At 39.5% G+C, this 25,978-nt stretch overlaps 3 protein-coding genes and 1 long non-coding RNA gene across 9 annotated transcripts; 3 read left to right on the top strand and 1 right to left on the bottom strand.

Annotated features, from left to right (window-relative positions):
* The first annotated feature begins 298 nt into the window (after positions 1–298).
* HOXB7 (homeobox B7) lies at positions 299–5,999 on the top strand. Of its 4 annotated transcripts, none has more exons than XM_030541203.1 (3): positions 299–387; positions 1,915–2,087; positions 5,068–5,999. In XM_030541203.1, the coding sequence occupies exons 2-3, from the start codon at positions 1,943–1,945 to the stop codon at positions 5,319–5,321; spliced, it is 399 nt and encodes a 132-aa protein (XP_030397063.1). In that variant the 5' UTR covers positions 299–387; positions 1,915–1,942; the 3' UTR covers positions 5,322–5,999. The 4 variants fall into 4 exon arrangements, with proteins under 4 accessions (XP_030397063.1, XP_030397062.1, XP_030397061.1 ...); XM_030541202.1 differs by having other exon boundaries at positions 299–518; XM_030541201.1 differs by having other exon boundaries at positions 299–518; positions 1,734–2,087.
* LOC115638986 lies at positions 5,991–22,808 on the bottom strand. Of its 2 annotated transcripts, none has more exons than XR_003997553.1 (4): positions 22,667–22,808; positions 12,552–12,830; positions 8,492–8,806; positions 5,991–6,803 (listed from the first exon to the last, which is right to left on the bottom strand). It is a non-coding gene; the product is annotated as an uncharacterized LOC115638986 (long non-coding RNA). The 2 variants fall into 2 exon arrangements; XR_003997554.1 differs by lacking the exon at positions 22,667–22,808 and adding an exon at positions 14,730–14,810.
* HOXB6 (homeobox B6) lies at positions 14,214–17,481 on the top strand. Of its 2 annotated transcripts, XM_030541198.1 has the most exons (3): positions 14,214–15,115; positions 16,357–16,618; positions 17,138–17,481. In XM_030541198.1, exons 1-2 carry the CDS (start codon positions 14,704–14,706, stop codon positions 16,614–16,616), a joined length of 672 nt encoding a protein of 223 aa, XP_030397058.1. In that variant the 5' UTR covers positions 14,214–14,703; the 3' UTR covers positions 16,617–16,618; positions 17,138–17,481. The 2 variants fall into 2 exon arrangements, with proteins under 2 accessions (XP_030397058.1, XP_030397057.1); XM_030541197.1 differs by having other exon boundaries at positions 14,215–15,115; positions 16,357–17,480.
* On the top strand, positions 19,421–21,500 carry HOXB5 (homeobox B5). The gene is made up of 2 exons (XM_030541195.1): positions 19,421–20,031; positions 20,775–21,500. The coding sequence occupies exons 1-2, from the start codon at positions 19,482–19,484 to the stop codon at positions 21,020–21,022; spliced, it is 798 nt and encodes a 265-aa protein (XP_030397055.1). The 5' UTR covers positions 19,421–19,481; the 3' UTR covers positions 21,023–21,500.
* Positions 22,809–25,978: the final 3,170 nt, after the last annotated feature.

Here is a 25,978-nt window from a genome sequence, read left to right as displayed (position 1 = left end):
CTCTTTCTCTCTCTCTCCTTTAGTTAGCATGCGCACAGTGGAGCAAGTTGTAAAGTGATCCTTAGGTTTACTGTGAAAAAGAATGTATACTGTATACGTGAATTACTTTATGGGGGAACTAATGATATATTTTGTTGTTCTTTCATCACTTTGTTCTATTGTCTAAACCTGGAAGCGGCGGAAGAAAGTTACAATAAAGTTTACAAGCGAGAATCCCGTGACATCATTCATTTACCCTGCTTCATTTCCTCCAGGACTACTTTGATAGAAAGGAAATAAAAGTCAATTGTGTCAGAATTGCAGCCTTTGCAGTCACAGGAGGGCTTAGCCTTTAGCGAGACTGGAGAGTTTAGGTTGCTGTTAAGGCTGGAGGAGGCAGTGGCTGAAGTATGCTAGCAAGGTTTTTCTTCTTTCGGGGTGCGGGGAAGGGGGGGCGGCAATGGATTGTTTTGTTGTTGTTTTTTAACAGTTCATATATGTTGACAGATTAGGTGGCTGTGTGGAAATCCTTCCTCAAGGTAAATTTTTCTTTCATTGCTTACTCCCGGGTTCCCCGAGATGAATCCCGATCACTCAGAAATGAATCACTCCCCCCCCCACCCCAATCTGTTTGCAGAATTGTCAGTTGTGCAATTGAGTGGCTGACATGCTAACCCTTCCTGCTTTGCCTGATATCTTCCACCATGGAACTGCTGAAATGTATGTGCGTGGAGGTTTGTTTTCCCTTTCAACATAACCTTGGGAAGGCGGAACAGCGAAATTCTGAGATGCAGATGAATCATCATCTTCTCATTTGCCAGTGATGCTTTGATTTAAAAAATGAGAAGGGGAGAGAGAGAGAGACAGGTTACTTTTTGGAAGATCTCCCTGCTTCCCCAGCAGAAAGCTAAGCAGCCAGCTGGTAACGCTTTACTTATAGCTGTAATTGGCTGTCCTAGAACCGCTGACAAGCTAAACAAGGGATCTGTATAGTCTTTATTTTTCGCAGCAAGGAAAGCAAATGCCAGCTCAATGCGCAGCTCAACGCCCGTGGCACGAGAATGAATTCAATATACAGCTGAATAGCACTTCTTTTTTTTTTACAGAAAACCCTCAAGTATGAGGTATCAATGAGGCATTTGTTTTTTTCAGGGCTACAGATAAGGGGTAGGGGGAAGGGTGTACACTCTCCCGAAATAACTATGACAAAGACAGCGGAGAGCTTATGGGGCGAAGGAAGGAATTTTACACAGAATCAATAAAGGAATACATAGAATTCAGTTCATTTATTTCTCCCAGCAAAGAGAGAGAGAGAGAGATGCTGTTTTATAACCAACGTGTTTCCACCCTCCCCCTCCCTCCTCTTTCTTCGTCTCATTTGAAAACTGATTACAGGTTGCTTATCGACTCCGGCACAATTCCACCCCATTCTCGCATAGATCTTGGAGGGTTTATATCACATACATTATTTATCATATTTTATAAATCCAACAGTACTCCAATTTTTTTTTCCACATTACCAGGAGCCAGTGGGGAAGCTGGCTGCTGATTGGGGCGGGCAAAATCACGTGCCCCGGAGTCACATGGTCAGGGAGGAAAAAGGGGGTCCTTTTTGGTGTAAATCTGGACTCTTAATTCCGTAATATATCACGGTACCTCGTAAAACCGACACTAAAACGTCCCGGCCTACAAATCACCCGGCCAAATTATGAGTTCATTGTATTATGCGAATGCTTTATTTTCTAAATATCAAGCCGCAAGTTCAGTTTTCCCATCCGGTGTCTTTCCTGAGCAAACTTCATGCGCGTTTGCCTCCAATACCCAACGAACGGGGTATGGATCTGGATCCAGCGCCTCTTTCGCTGCTTCCATGCCCGGGCTGTACGCCAATGGGAGTAGCATGCACCCCCAAACCTCTAGCATGTATTCCACCAGCTACGGCCTGGAAGCCAGTTCTTTCAACATGCACTGTTCTCCGTTTGAGCAAAACCTCTCGATGATGTGCCCGGGAGATGCCTCCAAGCAGACCTGCAGCAAAACGGATCAGAGGGACTCAGACTTGCAAAGCGAAAGCAACTTCCGGATCTATCCCTGGATGAGGAGTACAGGTAAGTCAGAAGCCTCCTTAAAGAAAGACGCCTTAGGGGGAAAAAATGTAAATTATTTTATGGCGTGCGGGAAGGGGTGGGGGGAAGGGGAGGGGGGAATTGTCCCCAACTCCTTTTATGACGTTTCGCCGAAAATGAAGCACTCTTTCGCCCTGCCTTCGAGAGAGAGAGAGAGGGAGAGAGAGAGAGAGACACCCCCCCCTCCAAAGCCATCATTTTAGCTTTAAATATTTATTAGAGCTGCTGGTGCTGCCGTGTATGCGATGCAAGAGGCAGTTTGTCTTAGCTAGGGAAGGCAGGGCTGCAAAATCATGGCCATTAGCTTCTTGCCCCCATACTTAACTCTGTTTAAAAAAAACCAGTGTTTTTGTTTGCTTGTTCCTAAAGAAACTCTGTAGAGGCGGCTCGCAGGGGTTTTTTGATGTATTTATTTATTTGCTTGCTTGTTTAAAATTGCTAGAGCTCTAATTGCCAGAGCCTTAGCATAACGTCCCAGACAGCGCAATTAAGCCCTGAATGTGACCATTAGTCTAATAGAAACGGCAACACATCCTTCCACTTCGCAATTAAATCCCTGCTTTCAAAATTGTGAAATTTCTGACGGGGAATAAACAATAAATAAATAAATGCAGGTCTCGTGTCAATCACGCAGCGGCTAGAACCCCTGGTTAATCAGTCGGCGTGTTTATGCTTTTGCATTGCCTGTTGGAGAAGCTCTGGGTAAGGTGCTGATCCGCGGTCATGGAACTGCATTGGGGTTATTAGACAAAGTGCCTGGACCGGCTTCCAAAAGTTGTTAGACCCACATGATGCTGTCAGAGCGCTGAACAAACACGGGCCGTGGAACTGTGGATTCTGTTTCCTCGCCACAAGATAAGGGGAGAGGGACAGGGTCTCATTGAGCGAAGATGCCTACTTAGCATATGTATTTAAAATACAAATCTGCCTAATGCACCCATCCCGGCTGGCATAGGTATATTTCATTCACAAACATGCTTCCTCTCAGCATATTAGTGCCAATTAACATTTAATAAACACCCTTATTCATTACAAGCGATAGTGTTCTGACATACCCTTGGTTTCCCAAGAAACTGAAATCATTTCAAGAATTAAGAAATGCACGGGTTATAAGGTGTGAAAACGCTGGCCTGTGTCTTTTTTTTTTGGGCGAAATCACTTCTAATTCTTATCTGGTCTTTCTCAGATCACTACCTAGCAAATTGAAATATTAATATCTCATTTTTACTCTAAATGGAGGTGTTTTTTTTAAAAAAGGATTGCTGCCCCTTTGAAAGTAGTGTGGAACATGTGAGCTCATTTCGCTGCTACTCATAAGCTCTGGTTTTCCTATGGTTTGCCAGATTGCAACTTGATAGCCTCCTAATTAATGAGTTAACTTTAAGCCAGATAGTCTGAACGTGTCTTGGTAGGAAACTTTAGGGGAGAACAAACTCCTGCCCAATGTATGTGCCAATTGAAGGAAATCTAGTGCAAGCGCTTGATTCAAGCAAGAGTTTACCCTACACTTATTTGTGGTCAGTATTTTCCATTACCTGCTCCATAATTCATTCACTTTTACAGTTGATGTATCAAAGACCAAATATTTCTGGTTGTGAACACTTCATCTCTGCCTTTCGATGTAAGGATCCCCCCTCCCCCTTTCTTTCTAGTGCCACTGGATATCAAGAAGACTAGGGAGGATTTTGGAGTAGTGCGAATATGCTGGATTCCTGCGAATACAAGACCTCCAAGATGCATATTTTGTGGTTTGCAGTGCCTAAAACTAAAACACTACCTGCTCCTAGAGATTCCCCCCCCCACAGCTTTGCCCACTGTGTAATTGGGTTTGTGGAATTTCATCAGCAATGAAAAGATAGTATAGTCATTCCCATTGAACAACAGTTTATGGCTCTTCCCTCAACGGATTTTACAACCCACATTCCACAGAACTGCACATTTTACTTCCTTGCCTCTTTTACAGCTAGCCTGGCCATTTTCCTTTTCCTTTCTTTAATAACCATCTTTTCTTCCTTACCTCCCCCCAAAATCCACTGGAATGCTTTGGATGCATGTTGAGGGCTTGTACTGGCCATCCTGGGTATCAACTGAATAGAAAAAAAATAGAAACCACAAACATCGTGTTACTGCATAATTATTTCCAATTGAATTCCAACTGGCACGAAAATGTGCTCTGGTTTCATTCCAGTCCCCTTTCACAGACAACTAAATAGTTGCGGGTAATGCCGGATGACTGCCGAGTCTTTGTTTCAGCCTGTTCCCATGTAGATAAAAATATTCCTCTTCAAAACCTTCTGGTTATGCAGCCCCATCTTTCTGACAGATTTAAAAAAAAAATACCCCACTTTCATCTGAGGAAGTAACATTATCCATGTCAACCGCTGACTGCGCGTTTCCAGTAGACCAGAGCCATGTAATACAGAAAGTATTCCGTTAAATAATTAAGACCTTTGCACAGTTTACAAACAGGGCTTAATGATGACAGCTTTAACAGAGGACAGATAATTGAGATGGTATATTTAGCAGATGCTTCTATCTAGTTAGGGAATGTATTTATTAATTTATTTATTCCCTTGTTAATGGGAAATGTCTTAGGTTAAAAAAAAACATGCTTTCATATGAAAGTGGCAGCTGAAATTCTCTCCCGCACAAACGCAATCTGAAAATAGGGAACACCTTCCACCCCCCGCATACCCAGATACAAAAATAATTCAATATGTGATGGGTGTATGGGTGTTCTGTTAGAATGATATATTCTTCCAAAATAAAAGGATCAGATTCTAAGCCGATGTAAAATTGTCAGTGCTCTATTGAGGAAACAACTGGGGAATCTGCCGTTGGTGGATTAAATAGCTATGCTATTATGGACAACATCTAGAATAGATTTGAACCAAAAAAACACACCAAAAAAGCAGCCCACAATCACCCAGAGTTCATTTGATTCCAATTTATTGTTTCACAGGGACTGACAGAAAAAGAGGACGTCAGACCTACACCAGGTACCAAACCCTGGAACTGGAGAAAGAATTCCACTATAACCGCTATTTGACCAGAAGAAGACGCATCGAAATTGCTCATGCTTTGTGCCTGACAGAGAGGCAGATCAAAATCTGGTTCCAGAACAGACGCATGAAGTGGAAAAAAGAAAACAAAACTGCATGCACCGGTTCAAATAGCCAGGAGAAACCAGACGCGGAAGATGATGAAGAAGAATGAAAGGGATGGGGTTTGGGTGTAGGGGGACTTTAGTCCAGAAAGCGAATCCAGGAAACGTGAAACCTAAACATACGGGACTATATATATATAAATGAAATCAAAATAAAAAACAAGCCTGAGAATGATGCATTCTGTTTCCTGATACTGAAAAAAAATACTACCTATATTACAGTCTTTGGTTTTTTTGTACAATAGAATGGATAATAATATCTACCTATTAAATGTGGCTTTAGAGTCAGATAGATACATTTTTCTATGTGGGTCTTCATATCGTACAAGTATTTGTAAATCTCTCTGTTTGTATTTCCTTGTGTATTTTTTTGGTATGAAGTAATGTCGTGTTAGCACCTTTAATTAGAAAAATGTGATCTGAAAGTAAGAGGGGAAATTATACATAGCGTATATAGTACTCTGTACATAATATGAATGATCATTACCGCTTGTTCTGTTGTAACCTCTGTGGTTCTTTTCTGGTTGCTATGCTGTTTTGTCTGTGTATATTTTTACCTGGACCACTTCCTTGTTCAAGTCATTAGGAAAAAAATGAATTAATATTGTGCTGAGTAAAGCGGTGTATATCAAGGTAGAAGATTATTTAATAGCGGCGCGTTTCTTTTTCCTGGTTTGTGATTATTATTCTTCAAAATAATAATAATAAAAACACCCACCAATAGTCTAAAACGGTGTTCAGTTCATTGCACTTTTCATATGTGTTTGCATTATTATAATTCAGTTGTTTATTTCAGGATATAAAGAAAATATCCCTTTTAATTTCCCCTGATATGTCATCTTATTCGTGCCCGATACTTTTCAGCATAACAGTCGTATTTAACATTTTAATAACATTGCTACAGATGTTAATAATTTAAAACATTTAGCGAAATAAAACTCATAGTTGGGTATAAAAAACAATTGCCAAGAATATGGATTTGCAGATTTCACTCTTTTCCCTTCCTCCAAATATCTGCACAGATTAGTCTACTGGGAAAAAGACGGGAAAGGTAAAAGCAGAGAAGCAAGAAACAATTAAAAAAACCCCTCTCTATATATTATATATAGATTCGTGTGACTAATCTGACCCTTTACCAAGGACACAAGATATTTTGCGATGGTTTGGGGTTTGTTGTCCCCTCCCCACTCTTTCGAATGCTTTATTGTGGACTGTGACTATTTCATTAGCATCAAATAATGTTTAACATCAAAGCACACATAAAATAAATTAAGCCAATTAAACTCAGGAAAATCAACAATGCAAAACAATGGTAACTAATTTTAAGCACTTGCTAGCATCTCTCTCTCGCTCTCTCTCTTTAACATTTCCAGTGTGCGCAATAAACTACCATATTCTTCAAGTGGGAGATGTACGCAGTTCTAGAAATACGTGCGTAACAGGAGTACGAATAAAGCAGACCGCGTGGAATTAGGTGTAGCTGTTAAATGGCTTCTTTCTTTCCTTCTTTCTCTCTCATTTCATCACGGAAGCTGAAACATTTAATAAAATATCTTTCTTTCATTTTAATCCCAGTACACACTTATTGAGACAGACGCGTGGGATGCCGAAATAAGAATATAAAAGCTTTTAGATAAAAGAATGTAGCACATTACTAAAAAAAACTCATGATGGTAGGCCACTTATTATATGTCTCATATATTAAGAAGTTTACACAGAAATCCCACTTGATCAGAGAATAAAAGAAGGTGAAAACTAAAATTTTCCTTCTCAAATTCCCCCATTGTCATTTGTTTTCTTACGTACTCTCTCCAGAGCGAAACCTGAGTTCCAGAAAATTCCTTTTGCCAGTGAAACGTGTTTTGCTGCATTGGGCCAGATCTATTGTCCCTGTGACATGTACCTCTGCAGCGCCTGGCATCTCCGAATTATGGATTCTTTTAAAAAATCTTTATTCTGCTCAATCTATAGAAGCACATCTTATCAGCGTAATATCAAACCTTACAGCCCGCTGGTGATTTTCACACACAAAAATTACCTAGTGTCAGGGTTGCCAATTAATGTTCAGAGTGTGGGGGGTGTTTGATCCTAAACACCTAGCGCAACATAAATACATGTGTTTAGATTATGGTATAGATACAGTCAGCATTTCAATATATTTATCTTGATCTATTTCTAAATTCTCCGACGCCTGCAATGGCTAATCTTCTGTTTTAGCAGAAGGATTCGTAATTACACAGCTAAATCATGTTAAAATAAAACCCACTGCTTTAACCTCGCTTATCCTTTAAAAAATCTTTTTTTAGCCTTATGTGTAAGGTGTGATTCAGACACCTCCATTAAATCCCCCACCAGGAGAAAAAAAAAGATCTTTGCATATTCTTTTATTTTTGTTTAAAAAGTAAAAGATGGCGGCTAAGAAAAAGACTGCTGTTAAAGCAGTCATGAAGAAATGCAATAAATTCCTTGTTGTTTTATGAAAATTTACAACTTTGTGATAGAACTTTATGAGTGGCTGGGTTCTGGGATTGGCCAGAGCCGGTCATGTGGACTGCTAACCGTGAACATGAACTTTTTATGATTTCCCATGTGGTTATATTGCACCATTCTTTTGGCCGCTGTACCTTGGGTCGGATCAGTGTCCTCTATAGGGCTCTTGGTTCTTTACATTTTTTTACTTTCGTGTATAAACTCGATAGGGCTAAACGGGGGAGGAGGTGGTAGAGGGGGGTAAACACATACACACACACTCTCACCCCCCAAAAGAGAGCGAGAGAGAGTTAAAAGATTTTTTGTTTTTAATTCCTGTGTTAATTTGCCTGCTGATTTTTCAGTAGTAATGGAGGGGAAGTGGAGATTCTGTGCCGAGTGGAGGCTGATATTTTTCAAAGAGGGAAGTTACTCCATTTTCTATGCAAATGACAGCAATGCAAGAAGCTATCACAAGTCAGAGAGACAATCGACGGCTATCAGGTTGGGACAATATTTGTCAGCTAAAAGATAAAAAAACGCTATTTGCTAAAAAAAAAACCTTATACCACAGAAATGGACTTCAAAAGGTAAGGGAATAATATATGTTTCTCTTCATTTGATTTTTTTTCCTTTTTGCTTTGAGAAAATGCAATTATAAAACTCCCTCTCCCCCTCCCCCTCCCCCAAAAAGAAAGAAAGAAAAAGAAAGAAAGAAAGAATAACAGAGACAGTAAGACAGTAATATCACCTGGATATAGTAGATATCTGACTTGGAACCAAGGCTGCTTTGGACTTTGGTCACGGTGTCTTTTAGCTACTGCCTTAAAAAAATAATAACCAGCCAAACCCTATGTGGGTTGTTGCCGCGGATATATTTTATTTTTCACCCCTCCAGAGCAGAATTATCCTGCCAGTTTGCCTGTCTTCAGGCGAGTCCAGTCATTTGGCGAAGTTTGCATTGAAGCCAGTTGGGTTTTGTTTTGCTCTCCGGGGTCATTATTACGTGGGTGGTTTCTTCAAGGAGGGCAGTCCACCGCAGTCCTGGAGCACAAGGTTCTGGAAACTAGAAAACATAATAAGAATAATAGCAGCTACCAGGCTGCAACGTTATGATCACATTTATTTTTGTAAAGTGAAACTCCTAAATGAAAGAGGACGCTGTGAGGGAATGAAGATGGGTGGGATTCACTGCGTTCTGCAATGCTCCTGTAAACGTAACGTGTCTGTGGAGCTGTAGGTCCCTAAATATCGTTTATTGTTTATTTATGTCTTCCTTTCCCTCCACTTGCTACTGTGTGGTGTGAAAATAGCCTTTTATTTGAATGTCTTCTCCTCTAAAGGAAATGGTTGCTTTGGCATTAAGAAAAGACTTCTTCGGGGATGCACGGCATTTTGAATATTCCTTTTCATTATCGCAGGACTAAAAAAAAGACACATTGCTACTGTTTTCTGATGCTTTTCAAATAACACGGTATACGAGGTTTGTGCATGGAAAGGGATATTGATTAAGGAAGGCACTCATGAGTTAACCATTAAAAATAGATGACAGGGCGACTTATATCACCCGGCGTTACAATTCCTGAATATTGGGTGGGCAAGAGTCAATTATAGCAACGGTGGAAATAGCAAACAAACATTAATTTTCAAAAGATATTTTGGAAGGAGCTGTTACGTGTTCCTACTTAACAGGAAAAAATAAAAGCCAGCTGAAGTGCTTTTTCTTTTAGGTCCATAAATGTTATAGAATCCGTGGTTACTGCTGTTCTTAAAAAAAGGCAAATGATTATTTTACTTCATTTAAATAACATAATTCCAGAATCAATTTCTGCTGAAATTTTTAAAATGCGGTGTGAGAAACCACTTGTAGAACCCAAGAGATAAATGTCACTCCAAGTAAGTCTTTTTAATCACTTTACCCCGGGCACCCTTTAATGTCTGATTGTCTATGAAATCTAAATGTTGTCGCTAGAACATAGATAAGTTGCTAATTAAGGAATTCCTGTAGTTTAAACATCACCTAGTTGTTTATTTTTAAAAACGGAAGGTCTATTTCTCTTTATGGCTTTTCTGTTATAAATTGCTTTCCAGCCCATTTTATGCTGTCTGCTGCCATCTACCGTCCAATACAAGAAAACTCCCGTTTGCTTAAATATTTCTCTGTGATTAATCTCCCTTGAATATGGTTAACAAATTCCGTTTTCTACATTTTTTTTCGAGTAGTGGATTATAAATGCATTGCATGTTTGTATATCTCCTGGAAATGGAACAAATGTGACCTCTCATTTGGTACAGGAACCTCAGACCAGATCCATTTTTATTCTGAGGCCTGCTGCGTTGCCGAGGATTTCAAGTTATATATGTTCATTATCTATAAATTATCAATTATGTAGTACAAAACCAAAAGAGGAAATGAAGCTGGTTATTTCTTGACAGCAAACACAGCAAGTGAGCTTGTGAAAGGAGAGCCGTAATTAGATGAGGAGACAAGAAGGCAGGAGATTTGAGCTAATTATAAAGTCAGTGAACTATTTCTTTGTTTGTTTATTGTTTCGAATGATCATTTTGGAGTGGTCTGTAAAAGGTAGGTCTAGTGGTGTGCACAAAGCTGAGGTGATGGTTGGGGCGGGGAGCAGAGGGTGATAGCTTAAGAGGAATCTCTTTTAAGATACAGTAGGCTTTGGAAGGACAATGCACGCCTGTTATTTTAAAAGCTCGCTCTCTCTCTCCCTCGTTTTCTCCTACTACCACACAGTTTCCTGGCAACTGTTTATGTCTAGACTAGTGACATTCCCCTATATGAAAGTGAGATGCCCAGAGACTATGTTAAAATAAATAAAAAGTTTCTCCTTTTGACTAATAACAGCCATGATTAACTTGTTCCATTCTGTAACTGCTCAGTAGCATTCTCCAGGCAACCTACATGCTTCATGCTTTGATTTCTTTTCCACTGGTTCCTGCTCCCCTATTTTTAGTTTTCCTAGCAAGATTTCTTTCTCCTAAACCCTCTCAGGGTTTCCTTTAGCGGAAATAAGGTAATATGGATACATTTTTACAATCCCAAGGTCCTTCCCGCAAACTCGCCCCCCCCACTTTTTTTTTGTTAATTATTAGCTGCACTCTTTAATGGAACAATAGTAGATTATTATTGCTTCTTTTCAAAGATCCCATTAACGAGGTTATTATGCACTGCACGGGAAGTCAGGTAAATTAAACTTAAATGGCTGGAAATTAAGTTTCAAATGGTTATGTGCGGATGGAGCGAGAATTATTTTTTAAACACCTTCAGGGGTCATTGTTTTAAATATGCCAACAATATAGAGAAAATAATCCTTGTGCAGTTTTTCTAATAGGAATTTGAGCGAGGCAGTATATTAGATGAGCAATCGTCTCTGCTGTTAATAGCGTTATACGTCTAAATACAGTATCAAGGCTTTTCAAATGTTGTCTTAGTGTTAGCTTGACTTTATGGCTGCAATAGGTCCCCTGATTGGGAAGGTCCTGCTGTGCTGTCACTTCAGAAGGCTTGAGAATTCCAGCTCTACACGAAAAAAGCGACTTATTTTTTTTTTATTGGAACCAGCTCCACTTAACTTTCCACAAAGTTCCTAACTAGCTTAGCTTTTACACAAGCAATGCTCTGTTCTGTTTGCATTTCGAAATATCTGTGTGCTGCTTTAATCCCCTCATTTATCTGCCTCTCTCAGCTTTGCGGAGTTGGCCTTTGCTCGCAGAAGAGCAAAAAATGGAGAAAAAGGCGCAACCAGCACTCTCTAAGCTAGAAAGCTGCGAATGTACATGTTGTAAATAAGTCCCTTTAATCTTTATTTATACCCTGCCAGTAGAGTTATGTCAATCAGTAGGGAAAGATGGATTCTCAGTGCTAAATGAAACGTTTTATACCCCCTTATGTTGTCTCTAGCAACTACACCGACTAGTGGTTTCTTTTCTTTTTAATAAAACCAAAGGCTTCTTAAGTAAACCGAGGCCCAGTTCTGAATGAAAATATGCAAAGAAAATACGGTGGAAAGACACAGTGACGACACTGCAAGCTGTATCAGCAACCGTTCTCTTTAGGTCTCTGTGTTCCATTCCCCATGCCTGCTTGCCTTTAGAAACCTCCTTACACCAAATCTTTTCCACAAAAACCCGGCAGAGATTTATCTTAAAAGTTTAGCAAGCAACTCAGGGTATAGCCCAAGGATCTTTTTTAAACAAGATGAAGATACCTTTTGAAACAGCGATTAAAATGATATTAGACACCGATTTGACACTAACGCCACAATTCTATCTGTGATCGAATGCATTCTGAATACTCTGCTGCATGTTACAGATGGTAAACATACCATCTTGCAGGTCTCAGTATATGGATGATGGACACTTTAAGATCTATAAATGTTTTCCAAAATGGAACAAAAGCTTAACACATGTTTTATACCAAGTTTTCTTCTTTTATTTTTCTCCCACTGGAAGTCCATGCGTATTAAGTGACGCTCTCTCTTCCTTTAGCAGGGCACAGAATATTATTCCAGTCTTAATAACCGACTAAATAATCAACAATAAGCAATTAGCAAGAGGCGAGTTTCAATTAGTGAATTTTATTTTGTTCTTTCACAATAAAAATGACTACAGCCAAAAGGTAGGACAAGTTCTCCTTAGCCACAAACATGCTAAATGGAGCTTCTTTTCATAGAAATGCTACATCACCATAGTTTGGGGAAACAGTCTTTAAACATACTCCGGGAGGAACATTTTCACAACTGTCATCATTAAAAAGAAGTAAAGAAAACGTTTCCAGCGATTTTACTCACTCATTTAATTATCAGGAATTCATACTTCAAAGCCCAGATTCCGCATGCTGCGCAAATCATCCCAGATGTTCCTGGTTTTATTCTGATACACATTTTGCGTAACTTTCTAATCAAATGTCTGAGTGTTTGCCTCCTGCAAAGCAACTAACTTCATTGTTCAGAGCAGGTTTTTTTTTCTTCCCCCAATAGACAGTCAAGTTTCTCTTTTAATCTCACGTTCCCATGCCAATAAAACAGATCTGCGTAGGTTTGGGTCCACTCCATACACAAAGGAAAACTCTGCAAGAACAAATATAATAGATTTCAGTCAGAAAGGAGGGGAGAGAAACTACTTCCTTTACATGTTATTTCCTTGAATTATAAAGATTACAGTCGAATGCCCATTGCAATGATGGCATGAAACAGTCTTAGCTTTGCTGCTGTAAACATGATGTTTAAAATAAATTAGTTCCTAATAAGATAACAGTTTCGTAAATACTTAACCCCCATCAGGGAAAAATAGGCATTGGCAGTTCTGCAGTGACCATGTAATTATGTGTAATTCTAGACCAGGGGCATACACAAAAGTGTATTCATACATATAGGTGTGTACCTTGTGTGGTGTATAAATCTCATTGCATATGATTGATAAATAGATAGATAGTGGGGTGTTTATGGGAATAGATAGATAGATAGATAGATAGATAGATAGATAGATAGATAGATAGATAGATAGATAGATAGATAGATAGATAGATAGAGCTGAGAAATGCACCTTAAACCAATCAATTCTCAGTTTTATCACGAAGGAAGTTTCTGAATGCCATGACACTTTCCCACAGCTAAAATGCATGGCAAAATATTTAAATCCAACCAGATCTTCCGCACAGAGAAATCTGAAGAGGAGGTGACTAGCCACTGCGAAACACACCTACAGCTAATGAATAAAAGCAGAAGCCTGAGCCACCAAGCCCAGACCAAACTCATTTCATTTGGTCTTTCGCCCCAGATTGAAAAAAAAATGACTCGGAATTTCGAGTTTATTCCTTAAGAGGTTTAAACTTTTTTTTAAATTTTTTAAATAGGTACCTCATGGTGGGGCCAGAGACAAATGGAAAAGGTGATAAAATATGAAAGCAGGATCATCGCTCACCTAGTAGGCAACAGACACGCCAAACAACAGCCTTTTAAAAAAAAATATTGATCAGTCACAATTAATAAAGACACTTCTTGACCGTAACCGAATGCTGCCTTTAGCTGCGAAGGGTCGGACATAGATTTGCTATTAACAATAAAACGCAAGAGGGCACAATTCGGTACATATATCTATATCTCTATATGTATTTAGTCCAGGATAAAGGTAATACTTCGATTCCCATTCATCTCATAGATTTGTAACTCTTTCACAAAATAACTAGGAAGCGTAGAATTTGATGAGGCGGGCGAGTGACACTTTAAAGGGAAGCCTCTTCTCTATCAATCTATGATAATTAGATAACCATGAGAAATAAGTTACCAACATTGATTTCTCTTCTCCCCCCAACACACGCACTTCCCATCCTAATCCCAAACTAATTAAACAAATGAGATCTATTTACCCCACCCCTCAATGAAAAAAACCAAATAAACTAAAAGTTTTTTTTAAGGTTAAAAAAAAACATAACAATATTACCCGAATGGTCTGCAATCAATAACAGGCACCAGGGGTTAAACTTTTCAGAATAAAGGGATTTAACTTTTTTTCTCTGTGTGTATGTATATATAGCTATACATACAGATCTATCGCTCTGCCTCTCTCTGTGTGTTTGGTGTATTTTTTAATTATTGTTTGAAAGACTCCAAACGTTTGGGGATTTATCTTGCGCAGATAATACGTATTTGGTTAAGGGGGTGAGTTTTGTTGTTTAAAAGGGGGGAAAAGAGGAGCTGGGTGGTTTGTTCTGGGGGTCCCTAGTGCAATGCAAACCCCTCATGGGTGCTATTTTGTAATCTCAGACTCTTGCTATTGGTCAGTCCATGATCAGATGGTTCTATTTCCTTGTGTCCCTCGCTGGCACCCAGCCATCCCCCTTCAGCTAAAACCCAATCTCCGATATACTACTAATAGCTAAACCACTTGGACTATAAAACACAACAAATCATAAAGCCAGGAAAGGACGGCTGCCTCCTCTCAATGAGTTCTTATTTTGTCAACTCTACCTTCCCGGTGAGCCTGGCTGCTGGACAGGAGCCCTTCCTGGGACAAATCCCGTTATATGCCTCAGGATATGCGGATCCTTTAAGACACTACCCCGCTACCTATGGAGCCACTAGCGTCCAAGATAAGGGTTATCCCTCCTCTTCTTATTACCAGCAAGCTAACGGAGCTTACAGCCGGACCACAGCGTGTGACTATGGGACAGCTGGTTTTTACAGAGAGAAGGACCCTGTCTGTGCCACCTCAAACCTAGATGACCATGTTCAGTTTGCCCCAGATCAGCGGAAGTCAGACTGCGCACAGACCAAAACTGTTTTCGGGGAAAGCGATGACCAGAAGTGCTCTACTCCCGTCTACCCCTGGATGCAGCGGATGAACTCTTGCAACAGTGAGTTACTCTTTTTTAATCTCTCTTTATTCATGTGTTTGTTCCCCCTCCTCCTCCCTTCCCCCGTTTCTTCTTTGCAAAAGAAACAGGAAAAGCTTAGTTAAGATCCAGCTTCCAGCGGACGAGTCAGGCAAAGCACGAGACTCAAAGTTGTTTCTGACACAACCCCAAACTTTATGGCAGTTTTTTTCCCCTCTATCCCAGTTCTTTAGCTAGATCCTTTACACACACACAAAAAAAAAGTTGGTGCCATACTTAGACAAGCGCGTATCTTCTTTCTTTCTGCACGCTCTGATTCGTATGTCACTCAGTTACAATGATTTATCTCTCTCTGTGTCTTCTACACATACACAGAGATATCTATTCACAAAAAAAAAAAAAAGAACAGGATGACTTCACACACACACACACATCCTTTCTGGAGTTAAATAATGTAAAAGTGTTTAAATATTTGAAAGGAGAGAACTACATTTTTAATGAAACTCAACACATAATGAAAAGTCTGCCTGGGGAGAATTTTTTTCTCTGTGTGATGTATAGCTGGTATAAGTGCTATCTCTTCAATCCACAAAGAAGAAGAAAAAAAGTCACCTTGCTTCCATGTTTACATTCATTATTTGTTGCCTTTTAAGTTCCAAATTGATGTCCATTAGTGCAGGGACATGAAGCGTTGTATCCCCTTTAATGCACAGAGTTATCTAGATCGATACACTTCATTATTGCTTAAATGCCCAGATCTATTACTGCTGCCGGTGAGGAGGAAAAATTGAAAGGTGTGGGGGGGGGCACCTTGAGATTTTACATAATGGAATAAGACAGGTCTAGCAATCTCTTCAAAGCACGGTCCTGGAATCTCTGGCAAGTTTTGCATTAACCCTTCTGCCCAGGTACCAGTGGAACTTCATTGCCTTTGAGTTAAGAAGCAGGAGAAGCAGCAGGCATTGCAGAAACCCAAGACAAATTAGCAACTCTTTCCAAGGCGAACTAGCAAGTCAGGAGGTTTGCTAGAGGGCTGGCTTTGCAACAACAACAAAAAAAAGGAGCCCTGAGCACGTTGGCTAGACGATTTTGGGTTGGTAAAAGTATTTAGCGGGGAAGGCGAAGGAAGCAAAGGCGCTATCACCCCTAAACACACACCCTTTACCAGAGCGCTAACTGGCCGGCTCCCTGGCATTATTATGTCCCTCTTAACTAGACTAAACCTTTGGGTTTTTTCTCCCCCTCTTTTCCTTGCCGAACAGGTTCATCTTTCGGGCCAAGTGGCAGGAGAGGCCGGCAAACCTACACCCGCTACCAAACCCTGGAACTGGAGAAGGAATTCCACTTCAACCGCTACCTGACCAGGCGTCGCCGGATCGAAATCGCACACGCACTTTGCCTGACAGAACGCCAGATCAAAATCTGGTTCCAGAACCGGAGGATGAAATGGAAAAAGGAAAACAAACTGCTCAACTCCACGCAGCTGAGCGCGGAGGAGGAGGAGGAGAAAGCAGCGGAGTGAAAGTATTATTTAAGAGAAAGAGAGAAATATCCCAACAGTTGGAGGAGGTAGAGGGTGGGGGGGGGAAGGGTTGGAGTGGAAGAGAAAAATGCACCCCAAGGGGTGCACCCTTTGTAAAATAACCGAGACGGTTTGAAGGTGGCGAGCCACCAACATACATTTGCACCGTTGGACTCGTGTTCAGTTAATCTGTCGTGTCAAAACAAAAATCAGGCTTCTAGTTGAGGTTTTTCCCCCCCTTTTATTCCTCCAAATATAATATAAAATAATAATAATAATTTGGAGCTCTTACCTGTGTTTCTGCCCTTGGTGTCACTGTTAGTAACCCGCTAACTCTTGTATTTAATGGAGGTGCTGCAATATATGTCATTTTTGGTGTTTATTGTCTTAATTTTGTAAACTGTTTCATGCACGATTGACTTATAGATTCCCCCCCTTCCCGGTTGTTTTTTCTTTTGGTAAATTAATCAAACCCTGGGGTCTTTGTAATTAGTTTCTTTTGTTTTGTTTTTTTTTTAAAGAGAAAACCTACTGAAGGAACAAATACTACCTGAAAGGATGCAAAAGCAACAACAACAACAACAAAAAATTATATTTTATTAATTTTTTGTACGTGTCGTGTTTGTAGTTTGTCTTAGGTATGGCCATGGAATACCCTAATAAAAGCAAAGTATTCGGACTCATCCACACCCCTCTGGTATTATTATCATTATTGTTATTCCTGTCTATGAAAATATGCCATTCATGTGGAGCTGAGAGGTTGTTAGCAAAGCGGGCGCTGCTGCTGTCTGCGGGTGACACTGTCTGCTAATCAGCAAAAGGACAAGCAACACGCAGCACACGGAAGTTACAGTTGAGAGATAAATCTGCTTTTCCTCCTTTTTTTAACCTAATCTTAAATGCAGGAACTTTCACCAGCGATATCTCCGAGCTGACACTCCGCTTTAAGATCGCTCTTTTTTATTGTTACAGTCCAAAGAGTTATGAGGAAAAGCTCTCCATATACATAGTATATCAAAGAAAGAGGCCAAAATATGATCTCATCTATCTACCAAAGATACATAACGTTTGTCTAGCATCTTTCAACCATCTGGTCCCTTAGTTCACTTTCCAAAATCAGGGAGATGTGCACTGTAGACATTGCTAGGTTTCAGACTTGCTGGGTTTTTTTTGTTATTTTTTAGTTGAAACTTTATTCGCTCCAGGACGATGGAAATTATTTAAGCACGAAAAAACAACAACAACAACAACAAACAACAACAACCCAGTAAGCTAAGTACGGTTGGATTGTTTCAAGTATATGTACACAGACACCCCCCCCATCTTTCAAATGGCTCTTTTTAAAATGTCATTTGACTCGGAGCCTGCGCTAAAGAACCAAGAGGTATCTTGTAGTTGCGATGAAGTAACCTTTTCTTTGATTTTTTGTATTTAAAAAAATGAACGAAAAGAAGTGCTTTTCTTCTCGGGATCGGCAGATTTAAAACAAAAATTGCTCAGCTCAATGCTAATAAAATTTCTGAAGCTTCACGAGAGAAAAAAATGCCTTTAAAAAGAACTACTCCCTCCCCCCCACCCCAAAATACCTATGTACGAGTGCATTCCCTCATGTCACAATCTGTTTTAATGCCAGTCACTTTTAAAATCAATTCATGCAGAAGCTTCACAGCTGTAGGACGTTTACTATTATTGCCACTCTTTTCATTGCCCGTAATTATTATAATTATATGTCACTTTCAATATGGCGCATAATTTCCAATGAGTTGCAGACAAGAATTTGAAATTCCTAAACTGCCTTGGAAAAAAAAAATAGCCGCCTTGAACAAAGCAAAACTCTGCTCAAATTTCAGGTTTTCATGGCTACCTAATATTTCTTGCAGATTTGCAATGGGGTAGGGAGGAATAGAACAATGCTCTATTTAAAGGGAGTGTGTGTGAGGGGGGGATATTCATGATCAAGAATATCTTAAAAGCAACATTGTCAACCAGTTTCAAAGGCTGATCTCCCTTCCCGTCTCTTTTTTCCCCCTCCAGAATTACAAGGTGTTACTGTGTATTTGATAATATGATGAGAAGGTGAAGAAAGCCAATGAAAATAAATAAATAAAATAAATAAAGCACACATGTTTTTCTTTCAGCAGGCTCCGTATTTTTCTCCCTAAGATATTCAAACACAGAACCTCCAGATCCAAAGGTGACTTATCCCCCCTCACCCTCCATCACCAATGTCATTATTATAAAAGAGTGGCAATAATTTAATGAAGATAACAACCCCCTTGCAAAGACCACACAACTAAAACAGAGTGTTGACAATCGTTCGAGCTGGGTCTGATAAGCATTTTTTTCCTCCATTTGCAGAATAAAATTAAAACTGAAAGGTGATTCCCGGGATGAAAACGGGGTATTTGAGCATTATTATATTTTTTTAAAAGTACAAATATATGAAGAATGCAAATTGCCACTAAATGACTTTAAAAAAAAATTAAGGGTGGGTAGTCACCCTCCATGGCTGCTAAGTCACCCTGTCCCCAGTAGGTGGCGCAGTCCGCCAACACGGAGCAATCTCTGTCTTCTGAATTTTTTTTTTTTTTGAAGCCTTGCATTGACTTGGGCCTAACGATTCTCAGATCGTCATTATTTGTAACCATAGAGCATGAATTACCTCTTGAGGTCATCAGTGAGAATTTACGACTGGTCAACAAAAGCACGTGATTACCAAACGCCCCCCCACCCCCCATATTTGGCCGCATACATAGCAAAAACGAAGTACAGTGCATTGCTATAATTCATTAATACATCATAAATCGTCAAGCACCGGGTTATAACGACCACGAGCCACAAATCAAGCCCTCCAAAATAACCCAAATGAGCTCTTACTTTGTAAACTCGTTCTCAGGGCGCTATCCAAATGGCCCCGACTATCAGTTGCTAAATTATGGGACCAGCAGTTCTATGAACGGTTCGTACAGAGATTCAAGCACCATGCATTCCAGCTCTTATGGCTACAACTACAATGGGATGGACCTTAGCATCAACCGCTCAACCTCCTCTAGCCACTTTGGGGCTGTGGGAGAAAGCTCCCGCAGCTTCCCTTCGCCCGCTCAGGAGAGCAGGTTTAGGCAAGCGTCTAGCTGCTCCTTGTCCTCTCCCGAGTCCCTTCCCTGCTCCAACAGCGACAACCATGGAGGCAAACCCGCCCCGTCCCCCTCCGACCAGGCTACTTCTGCCAGCACCAACACAAATTTCACAGAAATAGACGAGACCAGCGCGTCTTCGGGAACCGAAGAAGGCACCCAAATAAACAGCAGCAATATTTCCAGGGCACAGGCAGAGCCCGTCGCTACATCCACAGCAGCAACAGAAGGGCAGACACCACAGATATTCCCTTGGATGAGGAAGCTTCACATTAGCCATGGTACAGCTACTTTTTCATTTTTTCCCCTTCCTTCTTTTTTTCTTCCTTCCTTCCCCTGGCTTTCTTCGAAGGCTCCTGAGAAGTAATCCAGCTATTTATCGCGTTGCATTTATTTATCTGATCGCTGATTTAAAACAGAAAACTGCCTTTGATGCTTGTTTTGGGGGGTGATAGATGTGTAACCCCTGCCGCTAAATGTGAGGTTATTTTATATATAGATATATATATATATAGAGAGAAAAGGTCATTTAAAACTGCGGGGGTATTTGCGGATGGGGGAGGGAAGAGGGGTGAGAAAAAGGAAAGGAAAGAACTGATCATTAAAACAGGCTCTCTATGAACAGATGGGGCTCCCAATCCTTTATTATTTTTGTTGGTGTGTGTGTTCTTGACAATCTGCTAATTACAAAATAAAAAGCCAAGAGTAGATCCATTGCACCAGGAAGAGTGGGATTTTTTGTTTGTTTTTTTGTTTTGTTTTTTTTTTAAAGGAGAATATTTAACAGATCCAAACACACACACGTACGTGGAATTATTAGAGTTTTAGGCTGCGAGGTTAAATTGTGAATATTGAATTGTATATACCGGAACTGGGGGGTAGGGGGAGGGGGATCGACACGTGGGGGAGGGGGGTTATTTTGAAATAACCAAGTGAACGTTCGTGATTGTCCTGGAAAGGTTAAATAATTTGCCTTTTTTTTATACAAACAAAACCAAACACCAATGTTGTCCATATTATTCAGACATGACTGGACCAGACGGTAAAAGGGCAAGAACCGCCTACACTCGCTACCAGACCCTAGAATTGGAAAAGGAATTTCACTTCAATAGATATCTCACCCGCAGGAGGAGAATAGAAATCGCCCATGCTCTGTGCCTCTCCGAAAGGCAAATTAAAATCTGGTTCCAAAACAGAAGAATGAAATGGAAGAAAGATAATAAACTGAAAAGCATGAGTGTAGCCTCCGCGGGCAGCGCCTTCCAGCCATAAATTATAGAAAAAGGAATATCAAAGAAAGAAAGAAGAGAAGAAAGGGGGTGGTGGGGGGAGAGAAACAGCACCATATCTTAGTTTCAGAGTACTGTACAGTAAGGCACCTTTTTTTCGGCATGTTGTTGATATTTTAAACAACTCCTATGGTACTGTTATCCCAGGACTGCGCTCCTGTTGTGTTTTTTATTTTTGTTTTAATTTTATTTTTTAATTATTATTATTAATTTTTTTTAAATTTCCAGATGCTCCTCCACGCTCTTGATGTTCTTATAAATGTTTGTGCCAGTGCTATCTTGAGGCTTTCTGGAAAGCTAGCATGTTTTATGTGAGCCCTTTAAATGTTATAACTTATTTATAAATTGATAACAGATAGGTGGTTTGTTTGGGTTGGTTTTGTTTTTTATCTGAGTTTACAGCTATTGGGAGGGAGGGGGGAATTTATTCTCTGCCTAAGCTAAAGTTGGGATTCCTGCACTAAAACAGCAGAAAAAAAATTCAAAAAACTGTAAAGAAAAAAATAAAACGCAAAAAAGCTCTTGTATCTTTTTGTCTGAAAATTGTCGAATCTGTGGTTTAGTTCAAATGTAAGGCCATGCTTTCTAGTTCCCAGGCTAATTCTGAGACGTGTTCTTAGACGTGGGTAAACTTCACTATTAAAAACATGTATAAAATTGGACCAACCATAAAGTGTTCCAATGTCTGTAAATACTAGAAATATTTCTGATGTGACTAATAGACAGTTGGTAGTGGGCAGAGTGAATGCAGTGTTATGTGTAAAATGGCATCTGTCATGTCTAGCTGCCTGTTAGTATTTTGCCAATAAGCTTTTTGTATTTGTTTGTAGCTTTACTTCAAGTCAAATAAACATTTCTCCTATTCACAAAGGCTCCCATTCGTATTTTCCACACAACGCTTGAGTCTTAATGCTGATCATTCGCGGTACATTCTAAACACATGGTTGCCTAGACCTTGTGCTGTGTTGGGAGCATTTGACAAACGCTACACACTCCTCGCTCTTCTGCACAGCACTTTGGAAAGTCTCAGAAGCCACAAAAATGTGAAGTTCACATCATAGAATCTCATTGCTGAGGAGGAAAGCAAATGCATTCTGCAGAGGAAATGCAACCTGTCATAGTTTCAAAACTTTGTTTCGTCAAAAATAAAATAAAATAAAATAAAATACATCCAAATATCAAATAACACAAGCTGTTTTAAAGTAGCTTAAGTTACAATAACGAGATATAAATGCTTTGCAAAATATATTTATGTGCATTTGAGGAACGGGCCTATATTACTTTTTGGAAAATAAAGAGATCTATCTATCTATCCATGTGCTCGCTTATCTATAAACACCCCTCACACTCAATCTCCTGAGAAAACTGTTTTTTATATATCCTACTTTCTGGCTCAACGTGTAAATAACAGTTCTGTAACTACTGATGCTCACTACAAAGCCTCATTTTCGCTGCAAATAATTTAACATAATCAAAGGTGGCAATGTTTCTCTTTTGCTATTCAGGATTTCTTGCAAGACACAATATACTTCAGTTAAAGTCTCTGTTGGCAAAATGCGACTGACATATTTACAATATAGTTCAGTTTTTTGTTCGTATTAAGTAAAGCTGGATCTTATAAACTTACCAAACTTAATCTCCCACTGTTTAGGTACTTCTGAAGCGATTTTGAGAAGAATATGAGGTGGACTGTCAGATCCAAAACCATTTGCTCGCCTTCCCTTGATATATAGTTCTCTCTATATATATTTTACCAATAGCAAACTATACCAAAAGTAGGTATGACATTTAGATGTCAAATGGATAGGGTTTTATCTAGAAGTTAGATCGTAAAAATCGCCCAGACCTCAGACAGATACCCCTCACTGGCTCTCAAAAGTCACGTGAGGTCCATAAAGTTAGTTTTATGGTTTTGGGGAGTTGACAATGTACAATATATTTCACATTCTCTAGAATGTTAAGTGACACTTTAACTGCTTGGTTTGGCTTGTAAGGGGCAGAAATGGGTGAGCACTTTTCCAGATGAGATAAACCTTTGCAATTGCTGGTATCATGCTTTGCTGGTCCAGTGTTCAGTCCAGAGGACCAATAGTTTGGGCTCCTGAAAGTAAGTCCTTCTGAAATGTTATCTGATTAAACTATTTTAAGGATTATATTGCTAACGATTGAGCGGGGTGAAGGAGGGGGATCTCTCTCTCTCTTTCTCTTTCTCTCTCTTTCTTTATCTGTCTCTCTCCAAAGCTTTATTGCTCACTTTTAAAAGGTCCAAATTCTTACACTCCCTAGATTTGATGTTTCATTAGGTCTCAGCAAAGCTCTGAGGCCCATATGCAAGCAACGTAAACTTTGTGGAACGAGGGGAAATAGAATTCCGTAAAGATTAATTACGATTGCATTGCAAATGCCATCCAAGCTTTGCCTAGGGGCATATGTACTTCAGACAAACTTTGTTTTATTCTGAGCCATGTCAATAGAGACTCAGTTATTGGAGATTGCTTTGGTGAGTTTTATACTGATCACAGTCACGAGCAAATATGGGGCAAGGCTTTGGCATTTCAAGGCTCCTGTTGTATATTTATATTATTGGTTTCATTCACACCCTTTAAGAATTTTAATTCTTTTTTTATCCTGAGTTGCAAGGAACATTTTTAGCCTTTTTCCTTGGCCTGAGTATAGACAAAAATATTCGTTCTAGGCGTTTTTTCTTTCTCTAGACAGTATCCTAATAGTTCCCTGGTTTGTTTGTACAATATGTGGACACTGGATTACTGCCGTTATGTCTTTCTTCAGTTGGCCTTTAAGTGACTACAAAAATAATAAAAATCAAAAAATCAAACATGCTGCTGTTTGCATAATAGGGGTGGATTAAATTAACTTTAACCCCTATATATGTCGAGTATATGTATTCCTAAGATATTGTTTTTGCTTTTATGAAGAAGGGACCGTTCTGAAAAAAAAACTAATTAAAACAGCTTTTTCTTTGAGAAAATAAGCAAGTTATCAGCGAAGGGAGAAGAAGTGAGCTGCAATGAGTATTTACCATGGCTGGGACACCAGCTAGCAGAGGCAAAGTCCTGGTGAGGTGTCTATTTTCCTTTATGTTTATAAGGCTACAACCCAAAAAGCTTGTCACAAAGTCGCGTTCAGGAATCTTAACATGAAACACTCTGTCCAAAGGCAATCGAGCCTCGCTAAACTTAGAGTGAAAAGATTTTTAACTAACGGGTCCCCCACACATCCCATCAACTGATTTTTTTTTTTTTACCAACACAAACAAATCCTCAGAGAAGTGAGGGCTGCTTTTTATTTTTTTTAATTAACTCTAGGTGTTTAAATTTACATTGGGGAAAAAAGAATCTGTATCTGCCCACTCACATCTGTAATTCTGCCCCTGTATCTTTAAAAAGGTTAAAAGAAAATATACTGTGGGGAGGGATTTTCTTTTCCTTGGGTCCCAGAATGCTGCAGCAACCACTAAACGTTCCATTTCCCTTCTTAAGCAGGATTTTTTTTTTAAATGGCAGAGCAACATTTGGTGGACACATGTCCGTCTCTTTCACACAGAGCAAAAGAACTCCACCATTTTGCGCAGTTTGGGGATAGTTTTTCTTTGGGCTGTTTATCCTGTCCTGGTCCATGTGTCTGATGTTATCTTTATTGGCACAATTTCGACTTCTAGATTCTATTTGACCCAATCCACTGACTATCCTAGAACTCCTGACTAATATTCTGATACAAAATCAAAATTCTGGCAAGGGAGACTTGGAGTGATTGGGGGCGGGAGAGTGATAGGTAGTTGAGTCATTTGAATTTTAACATCCTAATCTGATTATTTGACCGAGTCGTATGCTTCTTTATCTGCTCATAATAAAGGCATTCACTGGCTTCTAGACACGTGAATGGAATGAGTCTAAAGTGTGAAGTTTGCAGTCAACACACCACAGGTTACAGAAATCTTGCCTACACAGCAAGAGAAATATTTACTGAAGGTAAATAGGGTGTAGGTATGATGGGGTGGTACCAAATTACTGACCTGAACATTCTTTGGCCATCTGGTTCTTATTGATGTTAAGAAATAATATTGACTGATGGCAAATTGTTGCCACCAAACTAGGTGTGTATTGTCATTCACCTACCCTAGTACTGGAATGACAATATAACTGCAAGGAAATAAAAATTTGACAATGACAGTGTAACTGCAGGGGAATTATATATATTTTACATTAATCCAAAACTTTTACTCCATCTATCTATCCATCCCGATACACCCCCATATCTATCTATCTATCTATCTATCTATCTATCTATCTATCTATCTATCTATCTATCTATCTATCTATCTATCTATCTATCTATCTATCTATCTATCTATCTATCTATCTATCTAAATTTGGATTAATGTCATATTCCCATATCCTGATTCGAAAGGCAAAAAGCTTGCACTTTAGAGGTTTCAGTATTTGTATATTATCCCAGTCAAACTTTCCTTTAAAATCAAGTCTAATGACCCAAAGCATACAATATATCAACCCCCCTTTTTAATTACATGGAATATGCAACATGTTAATGGGATGGAAAGGACAATCCAAGACAGATAGGATACGTAGAAAGTCCATCTTCACTTAGAAATTCAGACTGAACCCCAGGTCGGTTTATTCTTTCTGCATAATCTTCCATGTCACTACACTGATATTAAGGAGTTAGTTTAGCACAGGTTAAAGCAGAAAGGAAACAATGCTTGTATGATTTCCATTTTTATCCCAGTCAATCTTTGCTACAGTACCAGGTAACCTCATTTATTTCAGGAATCTCAACCTTTTACAGAAGTTTGTAGTAGGTATGGGACTGGGCCTTATTACCTCACCTAAGCATGTTTTAGAAATTATATTCCTGCCAGATTAAAATCCTGTCCCCTTCTTCTGCACTTTAAAAACTCCTG

This window comes from Gopherus evgoodei, chromosome 23, assembly GCF_007399415.2.
Source record: "Gopherus evgoodei ecotype Sinaloan lineage chromosome 23, rGopEvg1_v1.p, whole genome shotgun sequence".
Classification (NCBI taxonomy): domain Eukaryota; kingdom Metazoa; phylum Chordata; order Testudines; family Testudinidae; genus Gopherus; species Gopherus evgoodei.
The sequence above is the reverse complement of the archived record's forward strand: the minus strand, read 5'-3'. Positions and strand labels throughout refer to the sequence as shown.